Source organism: Botryllus schlosseri, chromosome 1, assembly GCF_051294905.1.
Source record: "Botryllus schlosseri isolate E-star chromosome 1, Bs_hap1, whole genome shotgun sequence".
Lineage (NCBI taxonomy): Eukaryota > Metazoa > Chordata > Ascidiacea > Stolidobranchia > Styelidae > Botryllus > Botryllus schlosseri.
In genome coordinates this window covers 19,845,455-19,862,585 of record NC_137236.1, presented here as the reverse complement: position 1 = coordinate 19,862,585, position 17,131 = coordinate 19,845,455, and the positions used below count along the sequence as shown (strand labels likewise).

The window sequence follows — 17,131 nt, the reverse complement described above, 5'->3', positions numbered from 1 at the left end:
GAACCTGAACCTTTTTAGGGTTCACACCATCCCTACTTGTTTACCTGAATTGCAGCCTATGCTGCTGTTGTTCTTGTTCAATATTCGTCGTATTTGGACAATGTGGACATCTATGATAATTTTACACCAGACCGATATTCTTGTTATGATTCCTGAGGTCTTATTAAACGGCCCCAATTGTTCTAGCGATTTTCTAATATTCCTATCTAGTCTGGCTTTGCGGAGAGAATGAGAAGCCGTGATTAACCTTAAACCCTTGGAAGGGAATCCGAAGTCTATACCTAATTCGACCTGCAACCCATTGCTGTTGGCCCAGCGGAATGTACCATATGTTACTAAGAACTACTCTACGCTATGGTGGGGGCATGCGAAGTGCGCAGTTCTTATTCACAGTGTAGTCAATTTGATATAGAAGAACCGATTTAGTAAGCTCGAATTCACGAAATGAAAATCGGTTTCCGCGATACAATATCAGTATCGCCCCATGCCAGGCATATTCACTCATGACAAAGAGAGTAATGTATCGGTGTACTAGAGATGGTGTGAACCTCTGAAAGGTTCAGGCTCGTGTATACGCGAACCATTTTGAAAGGGTCGGTCTGAACGCGAACGTGAACCTATGAAGTCACGTGACGTCAAAATGCTAATTCCAATCTGCCATTTCAGTAAAGTGATATATTATTGTACACGGTGGCGACGACTCAGGCCACATTATGTCACAATGCTGAAGTACGCGCTGATTGCAAGGGAATATAAGCTTACGTCTTAACGGTCTAGGTCAGACCGGACGATGTATTCGTCATCTGACTATTGCTACATTGATATTGAGCAGAGTGTAAAAGGGGTTTTCTTACTTATTGCTATACGTTATATACTTTCTGTACTATATTACCCCATTAACAAGTTACAATGATGTATTCTTTATATAAATTTCATTGATTGGTTCAATAAGCATCATTCAATGACTACCCAGACTTACATATCGCATATTTCGCTCTTGATGTTGTGTGATTGCGGGTCAAGCTCACAGCAGAGAGTCACTAATTATTCGCAAACGGAAAGCTGGATATTTCGAGTAAGCTTTTGTGACAAAGCAAGTTAACTTTTTTAAGATTGTCAAGGTGCATGCTCGTTTAGTGTTGATTTTTTATACTGCCCGCGCCATGCATAGAGTGGTCCGATCTTTAGATACAAAGAATTTTAACCGAGGATGTTCTAATGACGTGTAAAATTGTAATAAATGGAAAAGGTTCACAATGCAAAACCTACCAAGGTTCGTTTGTGAACGTGAACCTCTAAATTTCTCAGGTTCAAACTTCAAACACAGAATGCGAACGTGAGCCTCACGTTCACACCATCCCTACCGTGTACTACACTTCCTACTTGACGAAATAAATAACATCAAAAGTTCGCAGTTCTGCTTTTGAGATTGTATAAGTAGCAGTGGAAGTAACCAGAAACTGTACCTACTTGAATTACTAGTGTAAGCAGGCTACTTAAACCTAGTTTTTATAATTTTATATGTAGAAGTACCCAACTAATTCGTTACTGGCAAGTGACCAGTTCATCCAATAGGGTGCCGGTATTACTTTGGTTCCAAATTATGTAAACTTTTATGCCCAAAGGCACTCAAGTGCAATAGCAGCGTATGCGCATTTGAACTACTTTTGATGTACTTTTGAAGTGGATAAGCGGGCTGTGTCTCCATATTAATCTGTTGTTTCCAAGTATTCTCCCACAACGCGGTGCACAGAATGACAAGATAAAATTAATGATATCGGCTTTACGGCTTCGCCTCGTCTTAGCAGTATATGCGAGTGTTGCCAAGAATCCGCAGTGATGTGAGGATTATCCTTATCAAACTCGTCTCCTTTTCCAAGCTACGGGCACGTTTTTTTTTCTGTGACGAAGATAAAATGAAGCCATGCACAACGAATGTCTTGCATATATGCATTATATGTTACATCAATAAAATATTGTAACAGGAATTTATGAAGGTTTGTAACAACACGAGAGATAGACATGCGCGATAATTCATTGACTTCGTTTCGCAACCGTGTATCATGATTGAGAGCAATATCAATAGTTGAGGCTTAAGGATATCACCTCCACCTAACGAAGGCAATGCCAAGTATAATTTTGTAAAAATCTTATCCAAATAAAATCTATTCCTGTCCTGAAAGTTGATTGTATATGCTAGGCCGACTGTTGACTAGAAAGAGTGAATACCAGAGTTTAACTTCAAGCAGAATTGAAGATCACCGGTCCAAATAATAATGCAAATAATAAACTCGGCGGAACTTATATTTGTCAATCGCAATGCGCAGCGACCGTATAATTTTCATGATTCATATCTGAGGCCGATACTTCGGGTGAACCATTATTTGAACGATATTTTCTATGAGCGCGATGCTATAGGAGCTATCTCGAAAATGTCAATATTCGGATATAGAGAGCAGCGTTGTACATTTACAAATCTGTTCTACGCAGTCCAGCGTTGTTTTATATTGATAGATATAGCATATTTAGGATCTATCCCGCGTTATGTTGCAATGACAACATAACAATACGACAAAATTGCTTGACAGCGACATTGCAGCAATGACCAGTAATCTGCTTTTTATCTGTGCAACGAGCGCACAGCCTGTACTCATCCCGTGGTAAACTCCGTCGAGCATACTTAGTCTGTTTACTTTTCCATCGTGGTCGAATGGGATTTCCCAAAATTAAAATTATACCGAGTGACTTGCATATTTTATGTATTTTTTTATTAAATCAAAGTGATCGTTCCACAGGCTCCTTACTTAAATGGCAGATTCGCGACATTGCATTCATTCCATTGACTACTCCTTACGCTACAATTTCGATCGTAGCAATAAAAGATATACGTATCAAGGCTAATTCGGACTGAATGCATCTAACTTTCAAATTACCCTTACGTACAATTTTTCAGATTTCTGACAGACGTGATGATGAAACTCAGTATAATTGCAGTACTTTCCCTTTGCGTGGTTGGGATATCATCGCTCAGCTGCATTTGCGATAAAGATAAATGTGAACATCCCTACTGCAAGAGAGGAGTCAGTCTTGTTTTAGACCCGTGCGGGTGAGTGATGCCTATTTGGATGATACCTAGTGTATTCTGGCGTCTGCATAACAACTGCAGTAGTGGCGATGGATGATGATCTTAGATATACCTGATTATCCCGGTAACTGTATCGATGCAATACAGCTGCAACAGGGATGATTTGCGATCCCGTTGCCGTAAAACGTACTTTTCAAACCGTGTGTTAGTGCGCGTTTGTATTTTGTGTCAATTCAAAAGAGACCGAATCCGGGTCCAGTTCCTAAATCAAGCGTTCTCGGCCAATTACCAATTCTAATCGTGGATTCGAATTGCGTCCATCTCTGTCAAACCGCATATAGAATACGGCTACATCTCGATCACTGTTCGCTCTAATTTTTCACCAGTCTGCGTGCACTCACCAACTCACTGCGCGGTACGGTCCATTGGACAACAGTGCGTAACGGCTAAAGAGGTCATCACTGCTCAATTGCGCATGTGCGCAGCTTAGAGGGAACATCAGTCAAAGATTAAGAATGCATCGAATATTTAAAATGTCGTATAACTCCACGGGTATAAGTATTGATAAAATTGGAAGGTCGGTGGTATTCGATGTGTTTCGATGTCTATGGTCATGTCAGTGTTGCGATCAAGTCACTACCTTCGAGTCACGAGTCATTTCGAGTCATTGGACATTTTGACTCGATTCAATTCAAGTCAATCGATTTTAGAAGGTGACTCGAGTCAAGTCGAGTCACGAGTCAAGTCACAATTCAAGTAAGGTTGCCTTTTCGAAGTATGGCGCATGATTACGTCATTGCATTTTGCTAGCTGTCTGAAATACAGGTTTAGTGGTCATTGGTTCTGATCCGATGAACGAATATAGAGTTGAATATACACCCAAGTAGGCGCTGTATCGCTCATATACACGTAGAACTGTTAAACTACGTAGGTAATTGCATAGTCTCGTTCATAGTTACCAGCCAAAATAAAGAATAGAGAAACGAATTGATAAGATGCAATACATTACCCATTTATAAATTCATATGATACCATTTGAGCCTGCGCCAATATGGTTGAGGACTATATAAACTATATTCGAATACACTTTCAAGAGGTTTGGTGAAGGTGAGAACATAAATATACATTTTACTATTAAATTACTTTACTACTAGTTTACAACAACGCAGGCTGTAAGATTCGATCAGTTCGTTTACGTTCAATTTATTCGCGAGAGAGCAATGAAGGCTCAGTAAAACGCACGATCATTGAATGATTGGTCGCTCTCATGGGTTACACCAGCGTTTCGCGAACAGTCCAAACATATGCAAAATATTGATTTTAATCGACACCGATCACTTGATGACTTGAAATTGACTCGTGAATTTTGCTCCGAGTCACGAGTCAATCCACATTTCTGATACGTCGAGTCAAGTCAAGTCAAGTCATTTCAGCAGAGTGACTCGAGTCAAGTCAAGTCAAGTCATGCGAAAAAGGTGGCTCGAGTGATCCCAACAATGGGTCATGTACCCCAGGATACCGATATTGATTAATATGACTCCTGACACGCCGTCTTTCCGCACGACCCACTGTCGTTTTTGGTTAAATTGAGCCGTGCTATAATTGGCCATCTCATGGATCGTAATAAATAGTATCGGTCCGGTGTAAAATGACCATAGATGTCACTAAACCATGAATACTAGGCAAACAACGACAACACCAACCAGTATTACCATCGACTTTCCAATTAAATCAAGGTAAAGTGAATAGGCCCCCAATGATTTAATTTACTGCGACGTTTTGAAATTTAAACCGTTTATTCTCTTGATATTATTTCGTATCGGTCAATAACCTCAGGAGATGACGTTTAATAGTTTTTCAGTTTTAAAGCAGCGACACCCCCGCGACAGCTCAATTTTACCGATTTGCTCTTGAAATATCCTGCCAGATGCTGTCTCGTTTGCTCGAAACAACTTTACGAAAAATGCGGTGGACTGTTCAACACCGTCGGTAGGTGCGATCCCAGGAAGAAACTTGTCTGTGTAGAGAGCCCGATTTGCGACAAGACGCCTGTCAGGTTTCCAGAAAGCGGATACTGCTTGAGATCGAGAGATGTGGTGAGTACCCTATGCCGAACAGTAGGGTTACCCATACGTCCTCCTTTAAAACGATTTGTCCTTATTTTTTACGAAATCGAAAATGTATCCCGAAGAGGCCCAGGCGTCCTAATCATTAGCGATTCGTCCTCCTTTGGAGCTTTGGGAGCCAGGCGATGGTGCACGAACAACTAAAATTACCATAAATGACTCGAAATCATCCGGATTTCGACGGCAGTGACAGTAAATTTGACTAAAAAATGTCGACGCCAATCGACTACAAGCGGGAGCGGCTCTTTTGGGAGCCGAGTAGGAAAAGGACTTTTTTTTAGCCAACGCAATATTATTTCCCGTTAAAAAATTTCATATTTCATGTTTGTTTTCTCGTCCGCTATGATATCTTTTGTAACTAGTAAAAAGTGTTCTCTTTTTCAAATCTCAAAACATGGTAACCCTACCCAACAGAGGTGGTGAAAGTAGACAAAGTTTTCACACAAGCAGAAGTAACGACGCTACAAATAAGTACAATTGTCGAAATATATTGAGTCACCGTAGTACAGGGTATATTTTGCGGTTTTCATGCGGGTTATATATTAATTAGACCCATAAAAGCGAAGCACTCTCTCACCTCAAAACTGCTTTCTAGCTTTCAAATCCGATGTTTAAAAAGTACGTAGTTTTGTTTGAACAAATGTTCGAGGGAATTGAAGTTAGTCTAAAAACAAAATCACTCGAGTAAGTAGTGAAAGTATTATGGGCGAACCCTACCTGAGTATTACAAAAATTGAGAGAACACCTCTGGTGCCTGATCACAAGTTAAATTTGTGGTAGGTCTGTTTATCGCTCGCAATACTACCGTAAAACACCCGCGTCAGAGAATAGTACAAACTCTCACGTCGTAGACACAACCTACATAGCTACGTCTCATAACACTATCGCCAGCGAATTGTGATACGTGCAGAACCCCACAACCAAGAAATAAAATGATATCTTTACCATAAATGTACAAACTCTGATGATGGATCGTGATGACAAGTCGGTCGTTGCTATCCACAACTAATCACGTGAAAAGTGACTGCTCCTCGGTTGGTTAACCACAAATGCGTATCACGTCTATCCGACAGTAGCTAATTACGTTTGTTCTGCGAATGGCTTTCAGTATCCACTAATTATGCGATTGGCGTTTGGCTAAAGACTGTATTTATCTCGAATAATTGGGTGGTTCAGCGCAATTGTTCGAAACTGCTACCACTCCACGATCGTATGTGGCCGATACCGTGGTGTTAATGCGGCCTGTTGTTCGATGATGCGATCTGGTGTCATTTTGCCATAGAAGCTTACTTTATGATCGTGACAAGATGAATTTGAGTATAGTAGTAACATCAATTTCTGTTCGTGCGTTCATTCGTTTATTTAGTATTTTTTTAAACACTGCAAGATTGTGGTAAATGAAGTGATGGATGGGTATCGAAAGGACTTATTGTGGTCCTGTTAAATCACACCCCACCTTGGACCTAAACCAATGGTTCTCAACCCACGGTCGGTGGCAGGTTTTCTGCCTGTCCACCACCTATATTAAAATATTCTATCTAACTTTAAAAAATGCAAGACGTTGAACGCTTGTCCAATAAATGGAACATCAAATTATTGATCACGAAGTTTGGAAAGTATTACCCAGAAAGGTGTCGTGTCGCAGTCCCTGGGCTACTTAAGGCGTTCGTCACAATTGTATACCAAACTGTTCACAAGTGGCCTGTACAACTCATTTCGGCATTTGTTTGCTACTTATAATTGAGTTGGATCGCATTTTCTGATCAACGTCCGTAAAGCCTTTGGAGAAAGGAATGAATGATTTCCGATTTCAAGGCACACGCCGACGCAATGTCAAATAACACGCTCCAATCAAAATGGCCATCACGAAAATCTGGATCAAGAGTTGTGAAAACGGTAACACGGCTCACCGTACTTTTGGGCTCAACAACAATTTAATTTATAGGAGAACCGGTATAAGTCCGTCAGAATTTTGTATAACTATCTTCATTAATTTTTCATTTAGATCTTATAGAATTTGCGCACTTATGAAATTTTCAGTATCGCATTTACGCCATGACACGTCACGACGCATGAATCTCCGCAGTAGGTAATTGGAAGTTATCACTCAAGAGATATTTAATATGTTTTCATATCGCTCAGGCGCCTTAGGGTTATTCGATTATGTACTTTTCCAGATATTCAATTGCTAGCGAATGGGAAATGAATAATGCGTTGACATTCCGCGCAATTACAAAATTTGAATATCAAGATTGGCCATCAATTTAATTAAAACAGTCCGCATATACAACAGCTGAGCGAACACCGTCAACATCTATACATAGTAACGTTAGGAAGGAATCACTCTCTATATCGTAACAGTCAAAAATAGCAACTTCGACAAGGAATCAAAATTCACCTTTGATTCATGTCACGGCGTCAGCAGTTATCGGATATGTCGAGGTCTATCATGATCTATCAATCCGGCATTTTGACTGGCCACCATCTCTTTTTAGAGCATCGTGCGGAAACTATGCAAACTGTCAGGAACGGTCTGTCCGAAGCCAAGACCACCACCATTCTATCACTTCGACAAATAAACGCTAAGGACCTTCTTCGCTGCAATTCCTATAAGAATCGAGTACGTGACTTGTGAATTAATAAAGAAATTATATCTGCAAGGAGTGTTTATTGCCTATTCATGCCAGGTCTTTCCACAAGGGCATATCGCATTCGCGGTCCTATTTTGGCTCTGGGCTATGCTCATGGAAGTCATAGTGCCATCAGAGGTGGTCAACGTCTTCAGCGATGATACTCCGGGAGTGAAGTAGAAAAAAAATTAATAACGTGTGACTACATTCGACATTTCAAAATACATCACGGCGATTAATGAAAAAAATGCACCGCAATGGGCAGAGTTATCGAACGTGAATTTAGTTTGCCGTGCTAAGGAAGAAATTTCACACGGTTCTAATGACTGTTTCACTAATGTACAAGTGAAGCGACCGTATCAGGAAACCCGAATCTCAAATCCTTTTCCAACGAATCCTGTCACAAGTCACAACCGTTACATTTCATTCACAACTTATAACCTCTTAGTCCTGCCTGAGCTATTAACCCTTGTTGCCTAGTTTGTGATATCGTGTGATAGATTCCTTTAATTTTGACATTCATATTAAAAGCTAAATTATGTTGCAAAGTAACTTATACCAGAAGGTAATTACACATCATGGCGCACCAGTCCCTTGTGGAGGATAAGCATCTCTAGTACATTTCAAAATACTACTAATTATAATCCCAAACTACCTTTTACTGTTTAAAGTCCAAGGTACAAAAAGTACGTTGTTTTTCCCAACCAAATCATGCAAGTAGCAGTGGAAATAGTTTAAAAACAGTGGCGTGAGCAGTGGAGAAAGTAGTGCAAGTATAGTCAAATCATACATGAGTACTCCGAAAAAGTACCAGTACTTCGTTGCCGACCACCTCTGAGTGCACTCAGTGAGTCGTGAAAAAATGATGATTGAAAATCATCAATTCTGACACGCGCATATACAAAGTAGGAGAAAGCAGCTGCTGCTGTTGTTGCTGTTGTCCAAAGCAAAGTTGATGCTCAAGTTTGAGTTGAATTTCAAAGCGTGAACGTGTTATCACGGTTAGAAGAGGGGTTCATTATTCGCGTCGCCTTGTAGACTTAAAGCAATATTGTCAGAGTAGAGGCCAATCCAATTTGTTTTATACCTCTGATTTCGGTGCTTCATTGAGCAATAGAAGGCAAGGAGGTTAATTGGCCCGACTTAGGATAGACCTTGTGGCGTTGAGTGCGTGATGTATGATCTTCCGGGGTCCCTCCTGTGCCGTCATAGTATGGTAAGCGTGATATTCCAGAATTATAGTGGTGGTGATTTCAATCAATGCGGAGCTAATAACAAATATCCACATTCCAGAGCCGGATTCGATACCAAAGGAATCGAGATGCAATATTTCATGAATATGAATACCAGAGGTGGTCAGTAACGAATTTCTTCCACTTTTCGAAGTACTTCAAGTAGATTTTGCCTACTCACACTATACTTCCCGAGGTAAATATGATATTATGCTACTTCTACTTAACAGTTTCCGGTCTTTACGCAATATTAGGATACTTACCTTTTATTGACTTCTATATCGCTACTTCTACTTCTACTTGATCATCGACTGTGACTCCCTTGACCGTGTGCAGTGAGGAAACCCATGAAACTGTAGCGGAACCCAAGATCATGATAGCCTTCTTTTTTATCTTTCTGTCGTTGCATCTATGGTTCTGCCCGGCACTGCAATATCTGTGTGGTTTACAACATGTTTACGTCGTACTGACGCAACGACTTTACTGTGAAAAGCGTGAATATATCTTTTTTTCTTTCTTTTCGACGAAAATGATAATTCCAAATCGGACCGCAGTATCCTTAATCGTGATGAATTATGGTTATTGTAGCAATTTCAATTAATCGCAACCGTTTAATTTCCTGTGATCGGTTCCTTTGTAAAACGGAGGACACCCCGACAAAGGTACCATGGCACGATGTGACCGTCCTGTGTCGGATTATCTGAGAGGAGATGAAACTGCAGAAGAAAGTCACAACGAGAACTGTACAAACAGATATTACAGAAGTTAGATGCTTCTATGTTGTTGTTGCTATCTTAAGTTGTTCATCGTTCAACATCGTACCAGGCCCGACACTTTAGTAACTCGCACGTAGTTTCTCTTGCACTATGTTTCCAGTCTTTGAAAGTCATATAAACAGATTAAAACGAATTGCAGAATGCACAGTATAAATGTGGTCAGTAAGGCACAAATTCAAATTTTTCAGGTTAATCAAACTGGCTTCGTTAACTTTGACTACTTATTGTTATACTACTTGCACTTATGCTGTTGACAGTTTCATATGAATCCAAGCCCGTTTCGGTTGGAATTTATGGCTTTTGTAAAGTGGTTTGGGTCCAATTCAGCAACTAATTGTCGAAAACACCAAACGACTTGGTGTTCGTATGACGGTAACATGATATCATTTGGGAAAATTATTCCTACATTTGTCCAGGCGATTGGTCATTCTGCGTTAGTCGTGAGAATATGTATCCTGCAATATTGAAAGTTATCTCCGGCAATTGACTGACAAAATTAAACAAAGCCCCGTCTCAATCCACTTTTCAACGACTTAATTGTGTACTTACTTCCAATTTAGTCAACTGTGGCACATCCTGACCTCCCTATTTCCGCTTTGACTTCAATCTGCTTTATTATTAATATTATTAAAAGTTTTCGGTGGCACTTATCAACTGTTAAGGTCTTGTGTGTCACGGACGCAAACAAATTAAGGAAGATTCATGAAAACGGCACTCAGCTGACTCTACTACTTCAATATGCTTTAGTATGTCTTCAAAAACGCTGTAGAAAACTAGGACATGACGTCTCCTTCTACTTGATTACCAACAATGGCTACTTTGGCCACCTGCTGGAATGGATGCATAAAGCATAAATTTATTTTCGCAGAAACACAAACCTTGCGATAGCAGTGTGTGCTTACAGCGCTGGTTCAACCCTGTGATTGGGATAAACATGTCCTTCAATCCTTTACAATTATTTGTCGACCTTGCCGCAGGGCGATTAGAGAAAGGAATTTGCGATCATTAAACGAGTGACGTATAAAGTGACTATCAAGGAATAATTGCTTCATCCCGTGACTCCGTAGAATAAATACCGCCCACTCGATGAGACAGAGATCAGATTCGCCTTTGAGATCGGGGACCACATATAGCCTAAGTTTGATGGTGAGACGCGTTACAAAGATGGACGCGGTAGGTGTCTAGAATAGATGACCGGATTTGAAATTTCTATGTCTTAATCCAATCCAAATCCGAAATTTCAGTTCCTAATCCTAAGCCCAATCCAGAAGCCTGTGAACCAGGCCTGAGCATTGAGCAATGAGAGCCTTAACCTTGCTGGAGTCTGATTATTGAACCATTTGTCCGATACTGACTTTTTGTGAAGGTTATTCAATGACTCATACGCAATTTGACTTTTATGAGCTATTAAACGGGGTTTGGGAGTATACTTTGAGTTCATTGGCTGCCGGGGATGAACCTGGCCTAATCTAATAAAATATACGATAATCATGTTTAGCTGTTTCTCGAAATTGGAACAATTTTTAGTATACCACGATGTTATAGTGGAATGCGATGTACGCTGTATACGCACAATCGCCTATTTTACCGATCTGCACCCTATAGTGTGCCTATTGAAATCGTGGAAACCACCAATCCATATGGAGATATGTATCCGAGGGGTAGGCCTACAGTGTATTATGATTTCGTGTACCACGGCAGGAAGGCAAACAATCTGGTTAGCGTACACGTGAACAGAACCACTACACCATGGTATATGCCCTCATAATGATTGGTGTATATGACCTGTTTTGACTCAGGTACGAGAAAGTAGTGATGGCCTAATTGACACCTTGCTTATGGTATAAATCTGGTAAACACCGCTATTTTTCAATTATGTATTTACATAATACGAGATCTGAAGTTAACCTGGTGTCATTAAATGCAATGATTTGATTTTTAGCATCGAAGGTAACGTGTCCATTGGGTTTCCAGCCAAATACCTACACAGTTTGTCGATGTCAGGTGATATAATTGGGCCCAGTTAGGGAGACTAATACGCATTCTAGCCTAGCTTACTACAATGCCATTTGTTTGCAGATACGAGACGATATGAAATACCCAAACGAACAAACCAACATGACACTAAAATCGCTACTTACAGGAGTCCACGCTATTATTAAAGTTACACTACTGTCTGTCAAGCGTTAGGCAGGGGTGGCCGAAGCAGTCGGCGTTACTAGTCAGATATAGTAAGTAATAGTAGAGTCGTCAATTTATAAGTTAGTACAAGCAATTTTCCGCGAAAGTATAAAAGTATGTATCCTAGGACTAAATTCGAAACTGTGACGTAGTAGTAAAACTAGTCTAAAAGCATAACCACTTGAGCAACTGGTCCAATAGGCCGAACCTACTTGAGTATTACAGAAAAGTAGAAGTACTTCGTCACGGAGACGATATGGATCCAGGACGATATAAACAAATTTACATCTAGGAATGTGTGTGAAGGTCCTGGTACAAGTCAAGCACCTATAACGCCCTTATAGCCTGCTTGTTCTCCACTTGTTCAGCAGCCGATGTAAGGGCAACTCATTACCATGTGGGGTCGAAATAAATGTGAACTATATCTATATTTGTAGAATATCTATATAATATCGAGCAGAGATCATGAAGACTTTGTGTCTTGTCGTTTTGTGTTACGTCGGTGCAGTGTATGGAACATCATCTACGACATCACTTCGTTGCGCACCATGTACCAGACCTTGTCCAAGACCCTACTGTCCATATGGACAGATTACTGTAAAGGACAGATGCGGGTAGGTATTGCCAGGATGTACCATGTGTGGTGCATAGGTATCGCCAATGAATATTTTGATGATATATGCGCATTGCTACTTTCTTGTCATCAAAAGACTTTATCATGATATATAAATAATCAACGATATCTGTGTTCTTTCAGTTGCTGCTACGTGTGTGTCAAACCTAAGCAACAATACGAACGCTGTGGTGGTTTATACAACTATTACGGACACTGCGACAGCAGAAAACAATTGGTCTGCCAAGTGGGTCCTCTCTGCCGTGGCAGTCCATCTTATCTATCAAACACTGCAGCCCTTCCGTTCGTCAGAAGATCTGGATACTGTCTGACAAAGAAGGAAGTGGTGAGTCAATACTATAAGACTCGTGTCAGTATAGTGCAAGAGACGAGCATACCGCTTGATAGCCTTCCGATGTATGCATATTGTGTATGTCCACTGTCCAATCCTGAGGTGGTCAGTAATGTCACAACGTAAATTACCATTTGTACCTGGATTTTATGGAGTACCAGGTTACAACATTACTTGTGGAAATGTGTTTAGAATACTCCTACTTCTACTTCTACTAAAATGACTCACATTTTACCTTTTGAATGTAACAAAATATAAAATAGTTTTATGATATGACTGCATCAATTTTATGAGTGAAATTGTTAGCACAGCGATAATGCGTCTGTATCCTGGTGGCTGAATATATTTTGAAGAATCGTTCCATTTTGTATTGTCACTAGTCATTGAGTGTCAGTCACGAAGTTTTGAAAGTAGCGTAGACCAGATCTATTTTTTAAACTACTTACTTGAGTACTTTTTATACTTCAGCTAGAAGTAGTTTTGGCCCGTCTTGGAAACCACTATTTCTACTTTTAATTGAGTAGAAATCTACATTGTCCAATTCCGCTTATGAATCCATTGCGAATACTCATTGGGTTATGCAGCCATCCCGGAACGATCCAGTCAATTATGTAATGTACAATGTACTTTTCAGGAAGTCGTTCGCAAGCTTTGCAAATTCCCAGGATTAGTTTGCCCACAGACTCCTTACCCCATCAAACCGATTCTCACCAAAGGCTGATGGAAGTGCTACGGTCGTCGTAACGAAAACATGACCTTTTTTACATGGCGATGTATTGAAAAAATGTGCGCGAATAAAAACATTCCATCAAGAGATCATTGCGTGAATCTGAGGAAAGCAGTGGATAGATTTGTGTAGCGTAGGGTTTTGGTGTCCGGCTGCCATGATTTTGTGCACCAGAGGTTTTGATTGTGATAAGTCTACTTACAATACTGGATATGATGAAATATCAAATTCCCTGACAGACTTAAACACTCTTTGCGCAAAAAGCGTGTAATCACACCCGAAGGCCCGAAAAGAATGGTTCTCGAAAACAGAATCTAACTCAAAATTATATCGCGGTCATAAATCCCACGTGCCTACGTGCATACCTTCCTGTTCCTACGTGCACGCATATTTTGGATTAAAATGTTGTACGCGATTTATAACGCGGTGTGAGTCTGACGTAGGTTAGAGTTTCGTGTGTCATGAGGTGTACATTCACACCCGTATATCAGGAGTGGTATACGTGGGTGGAAATACGCACTCTTTTCGACAATAGTGTAATGAACTAGTTTGTAAGTACGCCTGATAGCGCAATGTTAACGTTATGATTCCTGGCAGCTGCAATGATATATTGTCTATGTGGACTGTCTCACTCAGGTATTCTTGCAGGAAATGCCCCATGGGCTGTGGGCACAGTCGGCATAATCCTTCATGGATTGACTGCCGACTCAAGAAATTTTTTGAATTGAATGCAGTACTGTCTCCGACTCAGCATGGATTCAGATCAAACCCCAACACCAACCATGCAATACTATCAATTGTAACGGACTATTACAAAACCATCAAGCAAAAAAAGTGAATCTTAAAATACAAGCTAGAACACTATGGAATAAGGGTTATTGCAGCAACTCTACTTGAAAGCTACCTGGCAAACCGCAAACAATTTGTTAAACTGGGGACATTAAGAACGACTACCAGAGATATAACTTGTGGCGTGCCACAAGGCTCAGTCCTTGGACCGACTTTTTTCCTCATTTATATTAACGACATTGTTAATGCATCTTTATTCCGCATAACCCTATTTGCTGATGATACTCACCTCTTTATAACCTCCAGCACTGTCGATGATTTGCATGCATCTGTAAATAGGGAACTCCGAAAGTGTCGAGATGGCTGCAAGCAAACAAACTAAGTTTGAATGCAGATAAGACCGAGATGCTCGTTTTAAATAATGTCAATCATAATTTCACTGTGAATATCGATCATAAAAATCTCGATATGTGACTGAGCAAAATATCTCGGCGTCACCATTGATACCAAAATGTCTTGGAATCAGCATATTGAATGCACAATATCAAAATTAGCTCGGTGTGTGGGAATAATGACCCGTCTGCAATCTTTGGTTTCCAGATCAGTACTACGAACCATCTACTTTTCTCTTTTCCACTCTCACCTGCAATATGGAATCGTACTATGGGGAAATGCAGCATGCACAACATTTTTGTGCAGAATTCGAACCCTGCAAAACCGTGCGATACGGCTGAACTCATCTGTACCTTCACGTACCAATTTCTCGCCTTACTACCGTAAGCATTGAATTTTGCGAGTTGACGAACTATATCGCTTCGAAGTATCAAAAGTTATTCACAAATATTTTCCCACTAATCTGCCTCCTGTGTTTGATGACTTTTTCATACCTGTTAAAAATGTCCATTCCCATTACACGAGATCCTCGTCAAAGATAAATATCTACTTTCCCCCTACCCAATAGCAACCTAACTAAGAGATCTATCGACTGCTCGGGACCTATCATCTGGAGTGCATTACTACCACATATCCGTGAATTGCCTTATATTAGATTCAAAAAATACCTACTTGATCACCTCCTTTCGTTATACTATCACTGTTGCCCTACCTCGCCCAGACATTGCTTCATTGATCATTTGCTACCACCGTTTAATTTTTCTTCTATTTTCCTTTTTTAACTAAGCATTTTTACAGCCAGACTGTTCAGAGTCAAGTGTACCTGTTTGATGCTGGTGTAATCAGACTAGATGACCTTCACGGTCTTATCGATCATTCCTATCTAATACCGAATACTCTGCATGCATATTTTCTGTACCATCATCACTGCCGTTTGATATGTATTTTGGTTGGATGAAAAAATAAAGACTCTCTCTCTCTCGCCATGACACCCAATCCTGTACAGATTCAGCATTACAGATTGACCCGCAATATCTGGTTTAATGTTGGGATAAGATAGACGAATCTTATCTCGGAATGAGGGGGAAGCGAGTGGCACAGCGTGCTAACAGTGGTTCTCAACCTTTTTCACCTCGCGGACCGGTAAAATTTCAAAAGATATTTAGCGGACCAGTGGACCTTAAAAATTGAAATCAACCGTGAATGCAATGTATGCAGCCGTTTTTTTGCAAGTATGGTACTAGAGCAAGGGTGACCAACCTTTTTGCTATTCACGACCGCATTTCGATAACTTATACGGCCTACGGCCGCATTCCAGGACATAGACGCACTGAACTAACTGGACATCCAATACCCATGCTGACTCTCCATGTCCATTTCTGGTGAACGCCGGACTAATCTATTTCATATCTTCTTACTATACGCGTCAAAATCGCTACATAGCAGTGTTGGGATGACTCGAGTCATGACTTGACTCGAGTCAGACTTGAGTCACTTTTTCATATGACTTGACTTGACTCGAGTCACTTTGAAAAAATGACTTGACTTGACTTGACTCGGCGCTTCAAAAATGTGCATTGACTCGTGACTCGGAGAAAAATTTACGAGTCAATTTCAAGTCATCAAGTAAACGATGTCGATTAAATCACTGTATTTAGTGTTTGTTCGTATCGTTCGCGATACGCCTGTGTCATTTCTGAGAGTAACCATACATTCACTGATTGTACGTTCCCTGATCCTCTATTGTTACATCACAGATAGATTGACCACAACCGAAATGATCACAGCTTACGTTGTCGTAGTAGCAGTAGATTAATCCAATAGCAAATATCGCAGGTGTTTCTTTAGGCGGCCCAGTTCTTACATTGATTACAGTGATCACCTTAACCAACCCTCTCGTATGATTTAAAAATCGAGCGAATACCATTTATGCGTCTATAGTCTCACGGATGTGTAGATGGGAAGTGTATTGTATCATATCAATTTTTTTCAACTTCTCGTGGCTTCGTATTCAACCCTCTTGGTTGATAATAACAGACTGTAGCAAGTAGCAGTAGCTATAGGCCTACTATACAGTTACTCACACATTTTATTGGCAGTTCTACGTGTGCGAGAGCGATAAAACGCCTTCTTGCATGCATATTTACCTTTATATTCGTTATTTTATTCAAGATAAATGGCCAATTATTCTGTTTATCACACAGCTAGCAAAATGTAATGAGTTTCA

The 17,131-nt window shown here is 40.3% G+C and overlaps 2 protein-coding genes across 2 annotated transcripts; both read left to right on the top strand.

Moving 5' to 3' along the window:
* The first annotated feature begins 2,892 nt into the window (after nt 1-2,892).
* On the top strand, nt 2,893-7,871 carry LOC145444597 (venom protein 302-like). Its single transcript, XM_080322612.1, has 3 exons — nt 2,893-3,106; nt 5,013-5,181; nt 7,707-7,871. Exons 1-3 carry the CDS (start codon nt 2,970-2,972, stop codon nt 7,788-7,790), a joined length of 390 nt encoding a protein of 129 aa, XP_080178738.1. The 5' UTR covers nt 2,893-2,969; the 3' UTR covers nt 7,791-7,871.
* A 4,566-nt stretch (nt 7,872-12,437) lies between these two features.
* LOC145444562 (uncharacterized) lies at nt 12,438-13,811 on the top strand. The gene is made up of 3 exons (XM_080322559.1): nt 12,438-12,644; nt 12,788-12,989; nt 13,630-13,811. Exons 1-3 carry the CDS (start codon nt 12,496-12,498, stop codon nt 13,714-13,716), a joined length of 438 nt encoding a protein of 145 aa, XP_080178685.1. The 5' UTR covers nt 12,438-12,495; the 3' UTR covers nt 13,717-13,811.
* Nucleotides 13,812-17,131: the final 3,320 nt, after the last annotated feature.